Genomic DNA, 24,633 nt, shown 5'->3' with positions numbered 1-24,633 from the left:
CTTTTATCATCAAAACTTAAAAGAAATATGTTGATAAATCCAGGCTAGGATCAGACAGGGGCACACCCAGCAGAAGCTCACTCCTAAAATAGAAAAAGAAATTTAACTAAAGGGTAAAACTGCAATCAACTTTTATCGAAGCAATCTTCTAACTCCTTATTCTGAGGAGCACCAATCTCCACCTGCCCAAGCATCAAATCCTTTGAGCCTGGCCTTCAGCCAAAGCATATACCAAATATACCAAATTAAGGTACATACCTCCCACCACAACTTGGACAGGTTTTTCTGTTTCATCAAAATATTGTCCAGTAATAGACAACCTGGTTCTGCCTTCTGTACTACCACTTGATGGTGATACATCATTGATAACTGCATACGTCTGATACATGTAGATGTCATCATTTCTGGATACTCTTATCACTTCTTTCTGTGGCAAAGATCTAAAATTAAAACAAGTAACAGGATGAGTCAAATATACTGATTTACTATCATGACTATTAAAAAAAAGTTCTCTAACTTATATACAGCCAGCAATGGAACTAAACTTCCAGAAATTTGACAAACAGTTTGCAGAAAATTTAACAGATCTAAAGGTTACACTTTGTGAATAAAGCTGAATTACAAACAACGTCATTTTTGGGGAGATTATAAAATTTTCTGTATCTTACTTCTTTTACCTACTGGTTCCCAGATATGATATCCAACAGATTTAGAATATTACCAGTATAAAGTAAACACAGTTGGAAAGCAGTAAATATAACTTCACAGAGAGACTCAAGCTAAGGGAGATTTAGCAATACAAAGTTTTAGTACATCATGTACATATATTCCTTACCTCTAAGGAATATAAGAAATTCAAATATTGAAAAAACACTGCACAACCCTATGTTCAAATACTGTTGTGACATTTTTAAAAACAAGTGCATGTGAACTTTACATTTTTCATGTATTTAATGAGGAGGGGGTTCGACCTTTATCAGGACTCTGAGATCGGGTGTTTTTAAGCTCGGGATTTCAGGGGTTCATCCTTTCGGGATCAGGGAATTCTTTTTTCTAATTTCATAATGTTGGGATTTTAATTTCTTTAAATTCGGGCCCTTGGGATTTCATGTTTTTAAGCCCAGGATTTCGGGATCAGGACACCTCCCTTTTATCATTAGAAGTCATTTCAGTAAAGAATATGCCAAACAAACTTCTTTCTTTACTGAAGAGGGGGTCATCCCAAAGCAAATAAGACTATTTAGTTAATGGTTGGGAATGAAAGAGTTTTTATTTAAATACCTCTTTAAATTTATGGTATGAGATGGTTGGGCATGCCTCGATCCCTTCTAATCAGGGTTGAAGGATAAAACAAAAGTTATGTTATAGACATGAAAATCTCTAAAAAATATACTGGTAAAGCAATCTGATCTAATTTTTTGCACTAACTTCCATGGTATGTAACTTGAATACATCCATGGAAGTAAATATTTCATATATCTCAAAATGTTTATGGATAGGATGTGACACAATTGTTGTCTTTAGTGCATCTTTCTTTTTTTTTTTTTTTATCTCAAAAGAAGTTATAAATTCTGAAAATTTGAGAAATAATAAACAAGCTCTATTAAGGGTTTTAATTGTATGAATGCAAGATTTTATACATCAAAAATTCAATTTAAGATGTTGATTTTCAAGTGCACAATTGTGATCGTGAAAAAACCTCTAAAACACAATTTTGTCTACACGAAAAAAATAAGATTGTTCCCGATTTTGAACTGTTTCCAAAGGAAGACAATCTTGTTCAGCCAATCAAATTCTATGTTTCCCATGATCAAATTAATCAGCCAATCAAAAACGTTTTCTCTCAAGATTATTCTAACATGCTAGATTTTGAACTTGTGTTGTATTCCTCTGTTTTTTAGTCAGCATTGTAAAATCGTGAACATGGCAAATGATTTTTCACCTGCAATGAGGTTCTTACACAGAATAAGAATAAAAGCATGACTGATTGACAAACTTCAATGATGCAGTACTACCATAAATATAATAAATAGTAGTTTATTCACTTAAATGTATTGACATTACACTTGCTGTAACATATGCTATTTATGTATTCAATTAAATTACCAAATCATTTAAAGTACAATTTACTATTCTTTATATTTCACATGGACAAAACAAAACCCCCCACATGAGGGATCCCTTAAATGATCGAGGGACTGCCCTTAGTCAAGGGGTCCTTTTACTCTTGTAAAAAATGAAATAGAAAAATGTAGATGTTTTGACTTACCAGGTACATGACTTAAAAATAGGAAAATTCTTACATTATATTTGGAACAACTTTACTAAATGAAGGGTCCAATTATTTTGAATATTAAAGAAGATATAAGGCCAAGAACATATAAAAATTCTTGGACATGTTTTGGTCATAAATATATAATACCATATATGGACCATAATTTGGTATTCGGCCTTTGGTTTCTTTTTGTATCCTTTTTTATAAGTTCTAAAACTTTAACTTTTATTCTGTGGGTTGTGTTGGTGTTAGAATAGTATTAATGGAACAATTGAGTTTTTCAAGAAAAAATTAATACATTTTGATTCACCGTTTACGTGACAGGAAACCAAACAGGAAACCAATCTTTATTTTCTTTATTTTGCACAATATATTTCAAAAGACATAAATGAACACCATTACTAGTGTTACTTGCTTCATGTTAATATTTAAAATCTATTTTCAATGATAAATTAAAGTTTTTTTTAAACGCGACAGGAAACCATAAGAAACCGAAAGCATTTTTTTAGTTTTATTTTATTGCAAAATATGCTCAAAATAATCTGAACAGTATACTTTTTCTTAAAATCCATCTTAAATGTAACAGTATTATAAAACTCCTAAATATGTGCTTGTTTTGAAAACAATTAGTACAATTTATTCAGAAATTTCCATATTTTCTTCATTGATACAGGATACCATAATCGTTGTATCTTGATGTTTCAGCCAAAAAAATGTATTTATATTTGGTTTTGAAATTCCAGTTATATACAATTTATTCCAAATCATTGGCAATGTATAACGTAAAATTCTTTAAATCCAGTAAAGAAAAAAACTTTTAACTTGTAATTAAAATCTTTAAAATAGGCACCATGTGATATTTGTGACCTGTACACCATCTACATGGTTTCCACATTTTAACCTACTTTAGTGGGCTAAAATCAATAAAGTACTTCCTTTCAAGTCATGCATGGTGAAAGTTTACTTCTCTTTTGACAAGTTTATTGCGTTTCTGAAAAGTGTTTGCAGAACATGAATAAAAAAAAATAATTAAAAATTGTTGCAAAGATACCAACTTTGTACATTCCAAGTGTAACGGTATATGTATTTTTTATTAAATTATCTTTATTCACCTAAAATATCCAGTAATATTTACTGCTGATGCAAACTCAATCCAACGAGCATCGGCACAATGATAAGAGATGTAATGTCGATTGAATTTTCCAAGGACCCTTTACATCGTTATGTGGAAACTAAGTGTGTTATAACATCTGTCAAATCTGAAATCGATTTTGTCAAGTCATTGGGCATTTATTTTCACACAAGATCGTATGTAACATTATGCTCAAAGGAAAAATAATAGGCCCCCGGCGCAATCTCTTTAAAAAATGTATTTTCCTTTTTTAAACAAGAGGAAACAAGTCTACAGATTATGTTTGCTAACATCCCGTTGGAAACAAAAACAATGTTTAGACCTAGTATTTCATATATCCGGCTGTAAGGGCGTGATCACATGTTAGTCACATGTTTCACGTATGACCGGAAATGATTAGAACTTAACGACAAAAACAATTTTAATAAAAAAAAAGGAAATAACTGGACTTCTGATTTGTGTGAAATGTAACGCATAACGATAACGTCATTTTCTAACTTAATTATTACGAAGAACAAAACTAGAATGTAAATCATCTCTGATTTACCTGTTTGAACATCTCGCGAGAGTTCATATTTGCATATTGTTATAAAGAATTCTATTATAACAAAGCAGATTACATCATCTAAAATTTGCGTTACGAAATGGGAAACCAAAGTAACGCTAGTGTTCTTACACCTGCTACAGAAATACTTATAGTTCTCGGCATTTTCTTCTGACTATTCTTATTGGTCGATGTTCTTTATTATTTGAAAGCAAAAGTTACGAATTTGCCGGTGACGATTATCTATAAATCAGTCAGCGTTATGCAATTTGGAAGCGAAAAGTAACGCGAGAAACAACACAAAAATACGGTTGTATAATCTTTGAAATTTGTTAATTTCAATTTTTTTTCTAGGGAAGAGTAGCATACACTTGTATGTTGATAAAAATAAAGACATCTTTAGATGTATTTACAACTTTTCTTACAGTAATACACATTTTTATCACTTTTCTATCGTTATAGGAAACGAGCCCAATAGCAAATTATGGTCCATATATACATTTGTAGATCATAAAATGTATAGTTCTTTAGTAAAAGTTTCTTCAAATAATATGAATATGTGCTCATTTGTACTTAAAAAAATGTTTTCAATGTCTTTACATTGAGGGTTTCTAACCCCTAGGTGTTGTTCCCAACCTGATATTTAAGGTCCTTCTTTGTGCATAATTTTAAATTGGAAAATTAAAGTCAACAGTTATTTAATATCCTTACACATGAAAACAATTCCAGTCTGGTCTTACAGCTACAACCTTTGAAGTTGTTGTCGCGCACTAAAAACCCCATGGGCACTTTCAAAAGTTGGCAGGTATGCCATAAGAAAAGCTGAAGTGGTAATTTTGGACTTTAAAAAATGCTGCACTATGTATAAAGTGATGCTTTTCTTTCATGCAACATTCGATATTTCTAAAACATAGTTTTTTCGCAGAGATAATAATAAAGATGAACAGCACATACAAATGAGAACTTTTGTTGGGACTTTCCAGTTTAGGGAAAAGAAACGTATAACTTGTGTGTAAACTGATAAAGATCGACGTATCGGTGTTATCAGAGACAGACGAGGTTGTGAGTTCGAATCCCGCTCGTGAGGTCGAGTCTTTAAAATTAACATGAAAATCCCTAATGACAAATTCACCGACAGAGAAAAGAAAATCGGAATATAGACTAGATCAATTGTTTACTCCCGTAATGGCATTAACCATGTGTAGATTCTTAAAAACTCTAAAAGAACGTTCCGGATAATTATAAATGTCTTTTTTCTGAAATTTATCCCATCAAAACTTTTAATTTCAAAACATTCCCCATGTGAAATTGAAAAAAAATTGTCTTATAGAAATAAACCCAATGCTTTTCAACATGAAAATGGTAGCATACGCTTTGAATTTATTACTTTGTGGTACCATAAGACCCATAAGGCATGTTTCATTAATATTGAACAAAGGTTATGCCATGCACGGGAGGGGTGGGGGGGAGGGTAACTTGGATATTTTTTTGGTAAGGGTGTGCCATTTTTGCCTCAAAAAAACGTACCCATTTTAATATAAGATTCACTGAAATTCAGTACCTATAGTTATATAAATATTTAAGAAAGAATGACCTATACTTATATACAATATTTAAAATATGACCCATGCTTATATAAGCACTAACTCATCATCACTAATAATTCATAAATATACCAGTTAAAAATCCATGCCATGCTACACAAAGGAACAATTAAGTGATCAGTATGATGGATCGAGTTTCTTATCGACAACATATTTGTTGATTTTGAAGATAGACTTTTTCAACAATTAAATTGTCAACATTCCTATGGGAACGAACTGTGCGCCTCTCCTTGCCGACTTCTGATTATTTTATATGAATCGGAGTTCCTTCAAACACTTAAAACAAAAAAGATTAAAGAAGCCAGGTTATTTAATTTCACTTTCAGATATATTGATGATGTACTTTCCATGAAGAATCCGAACTTTTCTGATTGGGTTCCATTAGTATATCCCCTAGAACTAGAAATTAAGAAAACAACAGACACGGCCTCCTCGGCCTCATTTAAGACTTATACCTCGAATTTGACATATACAGTCATCTCAGTACCAGAATCTATGACAAACGAGACGGTTTTAATTTTAAAATTACAGTCAAACATGCTTAAGAGACCATCTGTTTTAGGCAAACACCTGTGTTAAAAGACCAGCAATTTAAGATCCCTTTAGTACATTTAATATAAATTGAACCTATATTTAAAAAAGACAACCTGTCTTAAGATACAATTTTTACCCCCCCCCCCTCCCCTAGGTTAGTGGTCTCTTAAAACAGGTTTGAAATCCCCCACCTTAGAAGCAACATACCAACTTCACCTGCATATGGGATATTCATTTCCCAACTAATTCGGTATTCAAGAGCTTGCAGCTCCTACTCAGACTTTGTCAAACGTTTACAGTGTATGAGCAGAAAGTTGATGATACAGGGGTATGTCAAAGAACATTTCGTACTTTTTCCAAAAAAGTTGACCGGAAGGTACCAAGACCTTGCTGATAAATATTCAGTTTCAGCTTCACAAATAATACACGATGGTCTTGAAGTATAGATTCTGCGAACTAACGTTCTTAATCATCGTAATAACGCGTTATAGTATTCTTTTGTCTTTGTTTATATTACTTTTACTGTTTCGTCTGTTTTGTGTGTATCCATTTGACGTGACTCTGTACTTATGCATCCATTCGTTGTGTTATTGTTTTATAGTTTTTGTATCTCTCATTTTTGTCGAGCCATCGACTTTTGTCGAAAAAGCGAGACATAGCGATCCTACATAATTTCCGTCGGCGTTGTCGTCGTTATTGTCGGTGTCGTTTACACAAATATTCACTATATGGTTCAATATTTTGAAATTTTATATCGGTGTGACGTCAACGCGCGATTCTACGTCAGAGTTAATGATAATCTAACACTGTGTCTGTCAAGGTAAGACCATCAGGTAATGATTCGGTCCCAGTACTTAAAATCTTTCAATCCTTTATGGGTGGATTTTATATAAATAAATAAAATCGTACAAAACAAAAAACAATGAATGAGATTGTTAAATTTTATGTATGCCTTTTTGTGGTTCTTTGTTACATTTGTAATTTGTTTTTATAGTAATTAAGACGATAGCACAATGTTAACTGCTGTACCCTTATTTTTGACATGTTTACCCATTGTGTCGGTTTGTTTTGTTCACGAATCATTGTCAATATAATGGAATTAGATGCGACTGTCATACAAGTGAGAGGTTTAGCTAGCAATTAGCCAGGTTCAATCCACCATTTTCTACATAAAAAAATGCATGTAACAAGTCAGGAATTGGACAGTTGTTATCCATTCGTTTGAGATTTTGAGTTTGCTATTGGTATGGGACTTTCCTTTATGAATTTCCCTCGGAGTTCAGTATTTTTGTGATTTCACTTTTTCTCTCATCTTATCATTATACAGCATCAGTGCATAAGGAGGAATTAATCTCAAAATTATTTCATTTTACTTTTTTTAATGCCAACTGGTATTGTCTGCAACAGTTGTACCGTTACTAAATTGTACGATGTCAACGATAAAATTACATAAGATGTATGTTTCATTATAATACGTTATTCCGCGCTTTATACGAAATGTACTTTAATCAAAGCTTTTACAAAACTTTGAATTTTTCGAAAAACTAAGGATTTTCTTATTCCAGGCATAGATTACCTTAGCCGTATTTGGCACAACTTTTTGGAATTTTTGATCCTCAATGCTCTTCAACTTTGTACTTGTTTGGCTTTATAAATATTTCGATTTGAGCGTCACTGATGAGTCTTATGTAGACGAAACGCGCGTCTGGCGTACTAAATTATAATCCTGGTACTTTTGATAACTAATTACACACCAATAAATTTATAAAAAGAAGCATTCAATTCTTAAGGTTAAAAATATATAAGAAATTTTATAATGTTTACATTGTGAACACGATGTCGCGTCGTGTTAACATTGCTTATATCGTGATGTCGACAATGTTGCTTTTTCTCTGTGCTCTGGACATTACTGGAATATATCGAAACTAATGGTCCACCATCAGCAGTCCCATTTCATACATAGAGGAAAACAAAACTGTCACAATGATTTCCATGCTCAACGACGCGTGTTTTCCCCTGTCATCGAAATACTTAAGTTATGGAAACCAAAAGCTATATGAGGTATACGTAGTACTACAAAGCTTATGTATTTTCAGTACATAGTATCACGATCTTATATAAGTTAGGGGACTCACATTTGATAGTCTGGTGGTTGTAGGCAGGATTTGTTTTACAAGAACATCTTTTTTTCAACCATTGCGAAAAAAGATGTTTTCGGGACAATGTTGCATACTTTTTTTTAATTTTTTTTTCATTTCCCATACAGAACAGCCTACTCCGTCATTATGTGGATCATTATATCTAGTTTCACTTTTATTTGCTTTTGAAAAAATAGTATAATTTGTTTTTGTGAGATCCCCTTTCAGATATTTTTTTCACAACCCAAGCCCTTTCCCCCTCTCATACACTCATGCAATCTCCAATATTCATCTACCTTGTTATTTGGAAATTTATCATTCTAGTCATGCTAGTACCATATATAGTACTTTTGGTAAAAACCTTGTAACGGCGAAGTCTTCCTTCTATTTATTTTATTCTTTATCAAATGAAATAAACTCATCATAGATACCAGGATTAAAATTTTATATTTACGCCAGACGCGCGTTTCGTCTATAAAAGACCCATCAGTGACGCTCGAATAAAAAATGTTTAAAAGGCCAAATAAAGTACAAAGTTGAAGAGCATTGAAGACAAAAAATTCCTAAAAGTTTTGCCAAATACAGCTAAGGTAATCTATTCCTGAGGTAGAACAGTCTTAGTATTTCAAAAATTCAAAGTGTTAATAACAGTTAATTTATTATTATGAACATATCAATGATAAATCAAGTCAACACACAAGTGCTGACTACTGGGCTTGTGATACCCTAGGGGAAATAAATCTCCACCAGCAGTGGCATCGACCCAGTGGTTGTAAATAAACTCATCATAGGAACCAGGATTAAAATTTAGACGCGCGTTTCGTCTACAAAAGACTCATCAGTGACGCTCGAATAAAAAAATGTATAAAAGGCCAAATAAAGTACGAAGTTGAAGAGCATTGAATACCAAAAATTCCTAAAAGTTTTGCCAAATACAGCTAAGGTAATCTATTCCTGAGGTAGAAAAGCCTTAGTATTTCAAAAATTCAAAGTTTTGTTAACAGTTAATTTATTATTATAAACATATCAATGATAACTCAACTCAACACACAAGTGCTGACTACTTGGTTGGTGATACCCTAGCGGAAATAAATCTCAACCAGCAGTGGCATCGACCCAGTGGTTGTAAATAAACTCATCATAAATACCAGGATTAAAATTTTATATTCACGTCAGACGCGCGTTTCGTCTACAAAAGACTCATCAGTGACGCTCGAATATAAAAATGTTTAAGAGGCCAAATAAACTACGAAGTTGAAGAGCATTGAGAACCAAAAATTCTTAAATTTTTTGCAAAATACAGCTAAGGTAATCTATTCCGGAGGTAGAAAAGCCATAGTTTTTCAAAAGTAACATGTATATTTACTTACCGACCGTAATGTCCTTCTATTATAAAACTGGCATTGAAGTTTCCTGTAATAAACATATACTCATAGTTAGTAGATGGATATAATAAGACGTGGTATTAGTGCCAGTGTTTATATTTGCATATTTGAAAGCCAAGACTGTATTGGAAACAGTTGAATAGCTATATGACGAAGAGGAAAAAAGAATAACAACAAAATATATCTTAGGTCAACTTTGTGTGAGGTCGTTAAACCTTTTCGAATCTCTGGGAAATAGACACTCACCTACAAATGTTCCTTTCATTAAACATTTTATGTAACCATAGGTACTGTATCCTCCGTTGTTTAACTCGAATCCGTAGCTAGAAAAATATGTAAAATACAAAAATATATTATCATTTCTAATCGTTAATATTCAACCAATTTGAAAATTTGAAATTGGAGCATTACTCCCGATCTGTAGTTTCAGTAGACACTGTGATAAAATGCTCTCAAAATCCTTAACAGATTTTATACTTTTTATTTGAATTATCCTGTTTGAATTATTCTTCTTAAAAGAATCTTGATTTAAAAAAATACAAATTGCTAAAGAAATTAAACAAGAGGTTATGAACAATAAATAAAATAACAAAGCGATCTACAAGAAAAACAGACAATGATTTTTCACGTTTTTGTTAAGAACTTTATACACTATACACACATACTAGTATATATATATACAAGTCTAAATTGAAAACAACGTTCAAACCTGTGATTGCGTTAGATAAAAAACGCAATTTTTAAACGTGTGCATGTATAACAAATTTGGTGTAGAGGGGTCTAAATAAAGCAAAAACAACATTTCACTTACAATGTATCATTTTCTGCCTTCAATTCACAAAGCTGTCCTGCAGCATACACCCTGTAATAAGAATTCAACATATTAAACCTAACATATATAGAAGATGTGATAGTAACGTCAATAATATGTTGCATTCAAACAGTACGACTTTTACAGATGAATCATATTCCAGAACCTTATGTTATTAAAATTTGCTGTTACAAAATATTAGAAATTATTATAAATTAAGGAATGTATCTCCCTCATGCAAAGCTCTGATTCCTCTCACGGATTTGGCTATACTTTTTGGACCTTTTGGATTATAGCTCTTCATCTTTTATATAAGCTTTGGATTTCAAATATGTTGGCCACGAGCATCACTGAAGAGACATGTATTGTCGAAACGCGCATCTGGTGCAAGAAAATTGGTACCGTTAATTTTATTATATTTTATGCAGTTACTTTTTTATTTTGATTGTCACCTTAAGTTCTCTCTAGGTATATGTACAATATTTATGTATTAATAGTTTTTCATATTGCAACAAATTTAATCGTCAGTTCGATTTTTATTTAAAAAAATGTCTCATATTATTTAATTTCAAAATTGATAAATTTTACTGAGGGTCTACGGATTTTGTTTTATATCATATAAGAAATATTACCTCAACATACGTTCTGTAACTCCATTTTTTATTTCTTCTGGGAAGACATTGCTTCCGTAAACACCGGTAAATATTTTACCATTTAGGTGAAGAATCCCCCCTAAAATGAATAATTTATTCACGAATCAAACAAAAGACAAACAATCTTTCACAATTTCGGTATTGCCTCGGAAACTTCAAATGCCGTAGATGTAGTTAATTAGAGAGACTGGAGTATTTTTGTATGTGGTATATAATGAATTGCATTTAACTTTTCAGAAATTCCAGAAATTTGATTTTTTTTTATGTTCATCCTCATTTACATGATTTAGTTGTTTTTTATTTGATGATTACAAAATAGGACTTATTCTGTAATACGAATGTCAGTAAACATTATTTGAACTACAGGCGCGGATCCAGCAATTTTTAAAACGAGTGGGGTTCCAACACATACAAGTCATATAGATGGGAGTTTCAAACCATGTGTCCTTATACATAAGCATTAGTTGCCAAACAAAAGGGGTGATTCCAACTATTGGAACAACGCAAAAATGATAATCCATATTCAATGCTGGTATTCTTTTTTGTTTGTATATGATGAATGCCACATATATTAAATAATTATTGTTTGGTACTTCAGAAAACAGCTTACCCGAAGCTGTTCACGAAAACTGTGGCAAACATCGTATAGTATTCAATAATTTGTCTAATTTGATGCATTGTAGGTTTATTTGAACATGCATATTACCTGGAAGTCCAGATTGGGACTGTGGTTCTAGGCTAGTGATTGTAGGCGTGTACCACATACTTGGCTAAAATTAAGTACACACATTGTAAATAAGTAACGAAATATGAAGCAATGACTAATATACAGTTTATTCCTCGTGTTAACCAACACATTTGTTTTGATAACAGTCACAAGGACTAATATTCATATTCATGTTCTTTTAAATGCAATTAAATATACTAAAAATACCACATGACACAAAGAAAAACAAAAAATAACACGGCCAAAATATAGAAGACGAAACTATAAATTCAGAAGAAAGTAATTCCAGTATAGTAACAAAAATACAAACGAAGAAGCGAAACTACGAATAAGACGAATATATTAGAACTACGAAGAAAACTAAGACAAGGAACAAATAAAGGACTTATTTACACAAAATTATCTAGTTTCAAAGCATTTGTTTTGTGATTTGCTTTGGGCATTCTGTTTAGAATTTTCCTCGTAGTTCTGTATTTTTGTTATTTTATTCTCCAGCAGTAATTCAAAGGGAATACAAATTCACAAATCACTCATATACGGTACTAAGTTTACTGTACCAGATGTCCATTTCAACAGAAAAGTAACTTCATTTAAGTTTTATGATGTTTTAGGTTTGAATTTCATCGTGCTCTTTGTCAAGTGAAAAATTTCCGAAAAATAAACCAATAAAACCAAAATACATGCATTTACAAGTACGTTCACGACGAAATACAAAGATTATAACAAGGTAGCTTTAAATAAGATTTTAGGAGTACAATTTGTTTTGATTTTTTTAGCATATGAATTAATACAGTGTTTATCAGTAATCGTTATGTGTAGTAGAGCGAACTAAAATACTTACTGTGAAAGCACATCTGTAATCAGTTGAGTATCCACAGTGTCGATTTGTCAGAACAGCCTCGCCATCCACAGAAACTCTAATATAATAAGTGTCTCCAACCATGTTTCTATTAAAAATGATCTTTAGCTTAGCGTTAAAACTTTTTACACTTGCTCCGATTTTTTTTTTACAACCCTAACTATATATCTCGTTTGATGTTTTATTTAGAGTAATTTACTTTACCTCCCACTTAGAGTTTATTTTAAATTTTGTAAAAGAGAGACAAAGGAACCTAAAGAAATATTCAAAATCTTTAATAGGAAAAACAAACTGACAATGCTAATACAAAATAATGAATAAAGACCAAAAGACAATGATCAATATTTTAAACACAACATAGAAAACTACAGCAACACCAACCTTCAAAACCGGGGGTGATTGTTCTTAAATTGAAGTTCCAACCTCAACAGGGAAAATATGACCTTACATTATTTTGTTTGTCCTGTTCAGCCCTATATGGTGTTTGATACATGACATACTTTGATCCGTTATTGTTTAAATCGTTATCATCTCTGGTATACAGTTGTTTTATTTGCAGGCATTTCATTTCTCTTATATTTCTTTTATATTGTATTGGACTTTTAAAATTAGGAACAAGATGAAGTTATCATAATTATTATGTATTTTCTCACAGAAATACTGTGATATCAATTTCAAACACAAAATGGATTCATGATACTACATAATGGGATTTTTAAAAAGAAATAGAAAGTCTGTTTCGAACCAAAAACAACAAATACTTTTAGATAATATTTGACAAAATGATGAATTCCTGTGCTTGTTTAAATACTTTTTGTGTTAAATAGAAAACTTGAATTTGTGTTGTTGACATTAACTTACTGTGGGGTATAACAGATGATTCTAGTTTCAGTTGTACCATCCTTCAGCACTGGGCAGTCATACTCCCTATACGATGATACTAGTTTAACCTGGTTACCGGCGTCATACTGGTTTACTGAAAACCCGCTCCCTACTATCGTTAATCTGGTCTCTCCATTTAAACTTCCATAATGAGGAGACACATAGCTTATATCGGCTTTAAAAGTAAATCAGATATAATTTAACATTCAATAAGTGTACACTTCTTTCTAAAATTTGATAACACAGAATACTACGTAAGAGAAGGGTACGCCATTTTGTCCCTGCTGGAGAGTTGTCTCATTGGCAATATAACCACATCTTCATGTTCTTATAGGTATTGTTTGAAAGAGATACCTACCAAACAATGCGTTATTGTCCACTTTGAATCCATAAATATTCCAGCTGAGTCTCAACTCTGGGTGCGGGATTTTCGCGCTGTATTGAAGACCCATTGGTGGCCTTCAGCTATTATTTGCTCTTTGGTAGGTTTGTCGTCTCTTTGACATATTCCCCATTTCAATTCCCAATTTTGATTTCCATTGATATACACATGTATTTATCAATCTCATCATTGAAGATATTCAAACAAACGGCAGGAAGAAGAACCACACTGACAGTATTGTAATATTGGACTCACTTCTCGTCTCCATTCACCCTTTATTCTAGAGCTTGCGTTTCCTGTCATGTTAACCTTGATAGAGAGCAGCTAATTTATAAGAATCTATTGCAAAAGAGGGTTCGTAAAGATGGTAAAGTTATCTAGTCATCTCTTCCACAGTTTTTACGGAGATTTGTTTGACCGTAAAGCAATGTATGTGTCCTTTTTTGCTTGAAGATATGTTCACTTGTCTCAGTCTCAGATATTGACTAACAATGAGCAACACGACGATTGATTCTAATGAACCAGTGTAGGTTCCTGTGTATTGATTTTTTCAGGGGGGGGGGGGAAGTAAATTATATTTTTATTTTTTGTTGTTCGGAAGGATGGTGACATGATTGACAACATTTAGATATATGTATTACAAGTGTGTCTTTGTTTCTTTTTTTGTTTTGTTATAATAGTAATAAACGAAATGAGCTCTAAACAATAATAAGATATCTCTAAGATTACGTATACATAACCCTTTTGTTTTTACAAGGATGTAGTTGTTATAACCTATTTATGATACGTGATTCGCTGTAAATAAATACTGTTCATTTAAACTGTGCCAAAACATTAAAATTAGTAATACACAATTAAGAAGAGATACAATAACATCTTAAATATCAAAATAAATACCAGCAAAACAGATACCATCAGATTAAATATAATAGATAGTATAGCCAAAATAAATGAGACCACATATGCAGGTATTATTTACAATACTGCATACTGTTTATTGTTTATAAATCATTAATAGTATTTTGGAGATAAAATTATGTAGTTTAATTAAATGATAGGTATTAAGACATATGTCGGTGTGATCTGTGATTGGCACTGTTTGAAACTTCCTGTTTGATAAAAGTATTGATTGATTTACGTAAGAAATAAGACAGGTTGACAATCACGTGTATTGGCTATGAACTTGTATCTTTCTAACAGGACAACATACTGAAGTCGGGTTCATACGATTTTCATTCGGTTAACAAGGAGGGCAAATTCGATTATGAATGTCTTGCAAAAATCAAATAACAGAAATCGCTGAAAAAAAGTAAAATCACAAAAATACTGAACTTAGAGGAAAATCAATTCGGAAAGTCCATAATCACATAGCAAAAAGTTCCATAACGCAGAAGCCATCAAAAATATGAATCTTATTCGGTGATGTCACAAGGCGGAGAATTGGGTAACAACAGTTTGAATATAACCGTGGTCATCTGATATCCCTTTAAGGTCAGCCAACCCGATACTGATATCCCATTACGGTCAACCAACCCGATACTGATATTCCATTACGGTCAGCCAACCCGATACTGATATCCCATTACGGTCAACCAACCCGTTACTGATATCCCATTACGGTCAGCCAACCCGATACTGATGTCACAAGATGTAATCAAGGTTACAACAATTGGAACATAACCGTGGTCAACTGATATTCCTTTACGGTTTATGATATCATTAAACACTGAAGTCTAAAATTGAGATCTTCAACATATTCAACAAAATGAAAAGAAAAAACTATTATGTATATTAAATAAAAATTATGGCGTATGGAATGAGTTTCTGGAATACCATACACATTAATAATGCAAGAGTCTAAACAATCAAACGATTTAAAGTACCAAACAAAAATAACATTCCAAACCTAAGCGATACATGTAGTTGTTAATGATCTGTATCTTTTTTTCTGTCAGTCGCCTACAATACCTATGACAGATCCAGCATTTGAGGGCCAGTCACAAGTTTTAATACGCCAGTTCCATTGTAATCCAGCGGAACAGGCTTTACCTACCTATGACACAACCAGCCTGTGAGGGCCAGAGACAAATATTAATACGCCAGTTCCAGTGTAATCCAGTGGGACAGGGCATTGTATTAATATATTACCTATGACACAACCAGCATTTGAGGGCCAGTCACAAGTATAAATACGTCAGTTCCAGTGTAATCCAGAGGGACAGGGCATTGTATTAATATATTACCTAAGACACAACCAGCATTTGAGGGCCTGTCACAAGTATTAATACGCCAGTTTCAGTGTAATCCAGCGGGACAGGCTTTACCTACCTATGACACAACCAGCATTTGAGGGCCAGTCACAAAGATTAATACGCCAGTTTCAGTGTAATCCAGTGGAACAGGGCATTGTATTAATATATTACCTATGACACAACCAGCATTTGCGGGCCAGTCACAAGTATTTATACGCCAGTTCCAGTGTAATCCAGCAGGACAGGGCATTGTATGAGATATTCCATGTCCACATTGTATATAGGACGAACAATCGTTAGGATCTGGCAAATATCCGTCGATTATTGTACTGCAATCTGTAAAATATTATAAAAACTAAAAACACCCTAAAATGTTACAAATGTTCTGTCATTTTATAATAACTAGTAATTCGACTAATCTTTTAATTTACTCTTATTGCTTGTATATTTTCACTTCCAAGTTAATTTTGGTTTTGTTTTAAGAACTAAAAGAAAGGAATTCTATAATGTTGTTCTATTATCTATAACCAACTAAAATAAATAAAAACTGTCTTCATTATACATTAGGGTTGTCGAATTTAGTATATTTAACATACAAATACAATCTATTGATTGCACTATTACACTAATATCTATCGAAAGCAATGGTCCAAAATATTAGAACTACCCTCAAAAAGTTTTACGGTGATATCAGTTATCAGAGGATTCAATTGATAAAATTTTATAAATACGCTAAACATCAGTAAATCACTGTTAAGGTACACTTTTATAGGTTATAAATAGGTATAACCAATCAGGATATTAAATATTCTACACGATATTGTCCTTTACTTATAAATTAAAACTCCAATGAAAACAAATTATAGGTTGAAGACCATTGAAAACCGAAGGATTTTTTTTAAATTCAAATCAAATCAAGTATTGTATGGTCATATAAACATTACAGTTTGTGACCAACATATATTAACACAATAAACACAATAAACATATATACATACATATTAAACATACACAATAACAACAGCATCAAAATTTTTAACAACAAACAAGCTGTTAAGAGTCCCCTACCCTCAGTTCTAATGACTTTTTCAAGAAGGATCCTAATTTATTTGTTTGTAAAGGCGATGATGGATTTAGTAAATAATGATTTTTTTCTTCTTCATTTAAATTATTAAAGTTATTATTTTCAGTACATATGTGATGAAAAAAGTCATTTCTTAGAGTTTTATTATACTCACAATAGAGTAAAAAATGTTTCTCATCTTCTAGTATTTTACATTTATGGCAAAGTGGTTCCCCTCTTGGGATTTTGAAATATCTCCCTTTTTCAATCAAGAGGGAGTGATTACTTATTCTAAATTTAGTGATTAATCTCCTTATCTGAAAATTAGATGTATTTAGATAAGATTCTAGTTTGTAATCTTTTTTAAGTTTTTTTTAAAGAAAAAAATTACTTTTATCATCAATGTTTTGAAATTTAGTTTGAATATAATCTTCATATCTATTTTTCATTTTTAACTTTATATCGTTTTTTATTTTATTTTCATCTTTTATGTCCTTACAAGTAGAAAGAATATTAAGGTCAACATTAGTCTCTTTAACAATATTTTTTGCATATGTATACCATGAGTAAGTTCCTGTCAAATCTAGAGACTGTGCTAGAGAAAAAGCTTCCTTTATCAATGGATTAATATTATTATTATATAGTCTAGCTAAATATAAAAGGGTTTGTGTTTTAATAAAACATTCTATAGGCAATCTCCCTAATAGACCACTTTCAAGTTCATCCGTCACCGGAAAAAACTCGTCAATTATACGCGCCTTTATGACGTCATTTACCAGATAGAGGGGGTCGCCTGTATCCCTGCACTATTTACGTTCATCAAGCGTCTTGGTGATCGTCATTGTGCAGGATAAACTAGAAATAGTGGTTGTTCTGTAGGTACTTAATGACAATTCCCTAATGACATCAATGCTGATTGTCAATTTTGAGAATTCAATTTGTCGTATAATTCGTACAATATAAAATTATAGTTTTCCAACCACTCGCTCAACATTGGAATGGAAGTGACGACGCCCCTAAACGCACAAATGATGTTCACTAAAACCAGAGTTTTTGACGGAAATGCATCGAACTCGAAAGTTGTCTATTCAACTCTTGCTCCTAAATTGGATGCATTTTGTTTTATTCCTAGAGTAGATTTACAAAATTTAAGATGCATATTTTCAATGGGGGTTTTGTCTATAAAAGCAAGTTGTTTAATTTCTTTTCCTGAAGATAAGGCTCTGGTTTTGGCTCGATGAAAAGAAATATTTTTTAATACGTCGTGTTAAATACGACTTAATTTATATCTGACTTTTATATAAAAATCTTTGCGTTTCGAATAATTCAACATTATGTGCTCATTTTATATACAGTGATATTTCATCTCAATACAAAGAAGTGCTGACTATTTGGACTAGTGGTACCCTTGATGAAGAAACTTCCATCATCAGTAACATTGAGCCAATGGATGTGAAATCTCCGTAGTTGGAAAATAAAGGCAACAGTTGTTTACGGCCGGTGTTCAAAAGTCATATATCGATTGAGAGAAACCTCTCCAAAGATATTAGGCAGATAATTTGATCTTCGGTGTGAGATTCTGGACTCATTGTTGTATGTGATTCTAATTAGTTATAACAAAAACCAGTATTTTTTTTCCTTTTTTTTTATTGTTTTACCAAAAACCTTTTCTTACAAAACAGCTGTTACAATAATACTTGATTCCACATTTACATAAAAGTACAACACAAATTTAACATTTTTGGCCTTTTTTGCTTTTTTGGATTCGAGCGTCCCTGATGAGTCTTTTGTAAACGAAACGCGCGTCTGCCGTATACACAGAATTTAATCCTGGTTTCTATAATGAGTTTATTCAATTTCACAAAATTGGTTATCTGCATTTCGTATTTAACAAATGTATAATAACAATAAAACACATATGATCATGATGATTATTTTTCAAAACTATTTGGGTAAACAAAAGTATTATCGTTACACTGATAACTAATCTTTTTTTTTCCTTATGATTGTCAGGTTTGGTTTAAAATCAATCTTTTACTATCTTAGATATTGTATACGACAATTTCCGTTTTATAAGAATGAGGTCCCATTCTAGTTTCAAAGATTTTAAAGGGATAGAAAACAAACACTCAACTCTCAACAGGAGACTAAAATAACGTAGAAGGCAGCAACTATAAGCCACCGTACAAGCTTTTAATAATGAGCAAAACTCATATCGCATAGCTAGATATAAAATGACAATATAATTCAATTTAACTTAGACTGATTTTATTTTATTGGATCGTAACAGACGTGGTGTATGAAGATATGAAAATATATTTTATATACATGAGATTTTACTTTACAACATATTCTTATTGGAATGGCAATTAGTAAGTTTTTGGAAAATTCAAATCTGAACAAAATGGAAACCCAATCAGCGAATTAGTAGACTTAAGACACAAAAGGGGTTAGTTTTTTTTAGATGTAAAAAGAGAGAATTATAACCAGAGCGTCCGTTCATCCGAATAATAACATTTATTATTATATATATGATATTTTTGTAAATGTACAATTAGAACTTATGCACTATTATTTTTTTCATATCCTTTGACTATCTTGAGAATATTGGTACATTTAATCCTATTCACCAGTTTTGTGTAGACAAATTTGTGTTCTATTTTTATGGAAATATTGAATCATTTAGTGTTTTGATAAATGAATTGCATGGAAATTGTTTGAAAACTATGAAAAACGAAATTTGTATTGGTTTTTGTTATAACCAATTACAATCTTAAAAAACTGGGATTTCAGAAACTCAAACCTGAAGACCATGTGTTTACAATTAGAAGACAAGTTAGTAGTTATTGTATGGTTCCTAGTCCACGTAATTCTCACAGCGTTTCAAGGATATCGACGGGCTGAATAATTCTTCATCCAATATTGCACTATTGTTGATATTCATATATTTGTACATGGAGCAGGAGTTATCACAATGTTTTCTGACTTTATGTATTAATGAAATGGAAAACAAAATCAGTAACGACAATTACGGATAAAACAACAGAATACGATAATAATATTTCATTTACCCTAACCAATAAATCCATTAAAAACGAACTGTAATGATTCCACCGTAATGTAAATCTATTTTGTTCAATAAAATTGTATATACTTACCACCGTTAACACTATCTATTTCAAACAGAAATATGAAAATCACATTTATAAAAGCATGAGCTGCAAGCATTTTACTGTTATAAAAATGTTTGTCTTGAAGCTACAACAGCATTTTTGAATCTGAAAATGTGTAATTCAAGGAGGAGTTTAAATAATTGTACATAATAGTTTATTGGTCAATTCGTTTACAAACTATAATGTCATAGGACATTTAAATTATTCACATACCTAGGTAAAATTAAATTATAACTGAAAAATGATACGACTGTGTCAAGCAATCGTTTGATATGTTTATTTATAAAAATTATGTGATGTATGATTGCCAAAATGATAATTATCTATTGTAGACTAAACACGTGGACGGTACACACTACTCGTTTATTTTTTTATGGACATAATTTGGTATGAGTGAAAATTAGACAACTCTCCATCCGAGTCACAAGATGTAAAAGTAAACCGTTTTAGGTCAATGTATGGCCTTAAACAAGAATTCTTGGCTAACACCACAAGGGCCCCAAAGTTGACTAGTATAAAACCATTCAAACAGTAAAACCAAAGATATTATCTATATAAAAAACAAGAAAGGAGGAACAAAAAAGAACCACATTAATTGAATGAATATTTTATTGCAGAAGCAAACATAATGTATAATGACAAAAAAGACAGTAAAAAAGCAGAGAACAACACAATAAGGTCATAACAAGCACAGAACTACAACTGTTATGTAATGATAATTTGTGATCTTAACTTCCATGCCGCATTTAGAAATTCACACAAGTTTTAGTTAATTTCTTTGAGTAAGCCTGTAAAAGAAATACCAGCTTTCTATTAGTTGGCCATGAACAAAAATATTTTGGAAAAGACTGTTGCTTCAATGATCTAAAGCCAGGACATACTAAACCAAAATGGTTCTCGTTTTTAATACAATCCATATGACAGCATATAAACATACAATTTTCTCTTACAATATTGTCAACACGACCAACGTCAATATCTCGTTTTATTGTTCCACTACGTAGTTTAGTCAGTATATTACTATTAAAATCATACAGGTCCATGATTATAAATTAACTGCTTACAAATCATTTTGAAATACTAAGGATCTTCGACCTCAGGAATAGAAAGTAAAATCACAAAACTACTGAACTCCGACGAAAATTCAAAATGGAAAGTCTCGAAATAAATGGCAAAGTCAAAAGCTCAAACACATCAAACGAATTGAAAATAACTAGTATAATAAAGTAGAAAATGGTGGATTGAATAAGTTACCTTAGCTGTATTTTTCAAAACGTTTAGGAGTTTTGGGTTCTCTATGCTCTTCAACTTCGTACTTTATTTGGGCTTTTTGACATTTTTGGATTCGAGCGTCACTGATGAAACTTTTGTAGACGAAATGCATGTCTGGCGCAAATATAAAATTGCAATCCTGGTATCTATTAAGAGTTTATTATCAACAAACGACAAACACTGAAGAACAGAATCCTGACTAAGGACAGGTGCAAACAAATGCAGCGAGTGTTTGAACAGGCACCACCTTAACCATAACCTGTAATGATAGTGTAACATCACAACATAGAAATATACTCTATAAAATTTAAATTAAATGTTAATACAATAATTAAATTTACACCATTAAAAGAAATAACTCAAGATTTTACAGTAATACGGCAATTAACAAATCAGTATAAAATTGAAGCGCTGCAACTTAACAATACACAAGTGTAATAACATTGTAATTGAACTTTACGTTTGTAAGTAATCTATACTTGCCAATTATATATTTAATTTATTGTTAGCTATCACGTATTATAAATATGTTGTATCGATACCAAATTTGTGTAATTAAGTTTTTCATGGTAACAGTTCTTATTATCAGCAGCAGTCGGGTAGTGATTAAAGATGCAAAGTCATCATCATTAAACAAATTAGTATTCATGTTCGTTTAAAGAAAAGTTTGCTTCGTTGCTATTTATATTTATCATATAAACATGAGAAATACTAATACATACATCACTGTCTTTCGGTTGCTGTTTGTCTTTGATGAATACCGCTGTTCGAAACTCATAAATCGATTGATAAAAAAAAAAAAAACAATTCCGGATTACAAACTAAAACTGAGGTAAACGCATCAAATATAAGAGGAGAACAACGACAGAAAAGTACCGTGACAAGTCTTATAGCAATGCGAATTTACACTCAGCAAAACAGATGTCTGTTTGTAACCAACGAAATATTAAGCGTTTATATAGGATTTTTTTTATTAGGGACTTTCCGTTTTGCATTTCCCGCGGTGTTCAGTACTTTTGTGATTTTCCTTTTCTCACCTTGCAATGTTACGAAAGCCAAGAAAGATAATTCAAAATTCAAAATTCAAAATTCAAAATTCAAAACTCAAAAATCCTACATTAATCTCTCATGATTCCCCGCGCTTACGAGAGCCAAAAAAGATCGCACTTTACACTTTAATATACTACTGAAAGCTATTTTAGAAAGTTTGTTAAGAACACGAACCCATTGAAACAAGGCAAAGGGTCCGTTACACCTTCATAGGGATACGTCCAACTTTACCTTTTGAAACCCTTGGTAACACAGCGTCCTTGCAAGTAGCAACCCTCTATCAAGAAAATAGGAAAGGAAACCCGAGCCCTATACTACTACAGCTGGAAAATCGCTTCACTGAAATGGAACGTTCACAATGAAAAAATTGAAATCATCGCTTTTTCGTAAAGTTTAAATATGCATGAAATATTTACCACTGGAGGTTAAGCAAGCAACAACAAATCTCTTATAAAAACCTAGTTTTTTAACGGAAGAATCTAGTTATTAAAATATGTATACAAAAGACAGATTTTGTGTATCGTTTATCAAATTCTAATAATTTTATGTTGTTATATCAAAACAATTCTTGTAAAGTTTTTGACGATTTTTCTTTATGTTATTTGGGAGTTACAGTCTATGATGAACGAAAGATGATACTTTTGGCATTTACTTATGTAATTCCAATTATTACGAAAGCGTATTAGGGTCATCCTTTTTTATTTTATTTTTTTCAAATTGTCGACTTTAATCTTGGAATTATCAACTTTTATCTTGCAATTTCCAACTTTAATCTTGGAATTATCAATTAAAATCTGGGTGGAGGGGTTAACTTCGATTTATTTTGGTAGGGTTGTGCTATGTTTGTCTAAAACAATGTACCCATTTTTATATAATATTAACTAATATATAGTACCTATATTTATATATTAAAATTGTGACCCGCCATGACATTTCCAGGCTTATGGAGGTAGAACGTCATTGATAGAAAAATTATAAACAAAAAGTCATGATAAATATCGAGATTCAATGAAATACGTATGGCTTCTTTTTTGCGGACGCCGAATTATACATTATATATAAGTTTTGAAGAAGTTTTACTTTATCGTTTGAAGTGAAAAATATTTGAATCTACATTTTAAATTGATACACAAAAAAATCAAAATTCTCTGCTCTATAGATTTTATTTCATAAATGGAGTCTGAAATATATCCATCACAAATGCACCGTATCAAATTCATATATCAAAACACTTAGTTATAAACTGTTACGCGTCGCATACTATGTATAGAGACATGCATAATAAATCTCAAATAAAAGAAGGAATTCTTAAAGCTTACTTTGACAAATTTCTAACTTCATTTTAACAATTTTAAATCACATGTTCTAAAATAGAGTTCCAAAAAAACCCAAAATGCTCTGCTCTATGGATTTTCTTTCATAAATGGAGTCTTAAATATATCCATATAATAAATGCACCGTATCAAATGCATATATGAGAACACCAAGACTTATAACCTGTTACGCGTTTGTTTCGAGACATGCATGATAAATCTAAATTAAAAGACAAATTGAAAAAAAAAAAGGAATTCTTAAAGCTTAATTTGACTTTTAAACTAACTTCGTTTCAGCAAGTTTAAATTACATGTTCTAAAATAGAGCTAAGAATTGTTTGTATTGTAGTAAATTTAATTCTTTGAAATTTTATTCAAATACGCTATAGAACATTACTAAGAGCCAATAAATACAATAATTTTGTATTTTATAAATTAGTGCCTTCAATAAATAAAAGTCGTCATAGAACAGTCTCATTTTCATACCGGTAATCGAAATGACTCGTTTCATTGCTATTACAAAAAAAATATGTCATAATAACAGTATACGTATAGGAGCCAGGGGCAAAAAGGAGACAAAACTA

At 31.6% G+C, this 24,633-nt stretch overlaps 1 protein-coding gene across 2 annotated transcripts in view; it reads right to left on the bottom strand.

The window, feature by feature from the left end:
* Nucleotides 1–20,478, bottom strand: part of LOC143080749 (fibrocystin-L-like) — an 81,311-nt gene extending 60,833 nt beyond the window's left edge. The window contains exons 1-10 of one of the 2 annotated variants that reach the window (XM_076256753.1): nucleotides 20,400–20,478; nucleotides 16,350–16,514; nucleotides 13,524–13,719; nucleotides 12,645–12,750; nucleotides 11,783–11,846; nucleotides 11,056–11,155; nucleotides 10,424–10,474; nucleotides 9,859–9,935; nucleotides 9,598–9,640; nucleotides 259–440 (exon numbers count right to left, since the gene is read on the bottom strand). In XM_076256753.1, coding sequence (XP_076112868.1) covers nucleotides 259–440; nucleotides 9,598–9,640; nucleotides 9,859–9,935; nucleotides 10,424–10,474; nucleotides 11,056–11,155; nucleotides 11,783–11,846; nucleotides 12,645–12,750; nucleotides 13,524–13,719; nucleotides 16,350–16,514; nucleotides 20,400–20,469 — 1,054 coding nt within the window. In that variant the 5' untranslated portion in view covers nucleotides 20,470–20,478. The other variant, XM_076256755.1, reaches the window with a different exon arrangement.
* Nucleotides 20,479–24,633: the final 4,155 nt, after the last annotated feature.

Source organism: Mytilus galloprovincialis, chromosome 6 (genome assembly GCF_965363235.1).
Source record: "Mytilus galloprovincialis chromosome 6, xbMytGall1.hap1.1, whole genome shotgun sequence".
NCBI lineage: Eukaryota > Metazoa > Mollusca > Bivalvia > Mytilida > Mytilidae > Mytilus > Mytilus galloprovincialis.
The sequence above is the reverse complement of the archived record's forward strand: the minus strand, read 5'-3'. Positions and strand labels throughout refer to the sequence as shown.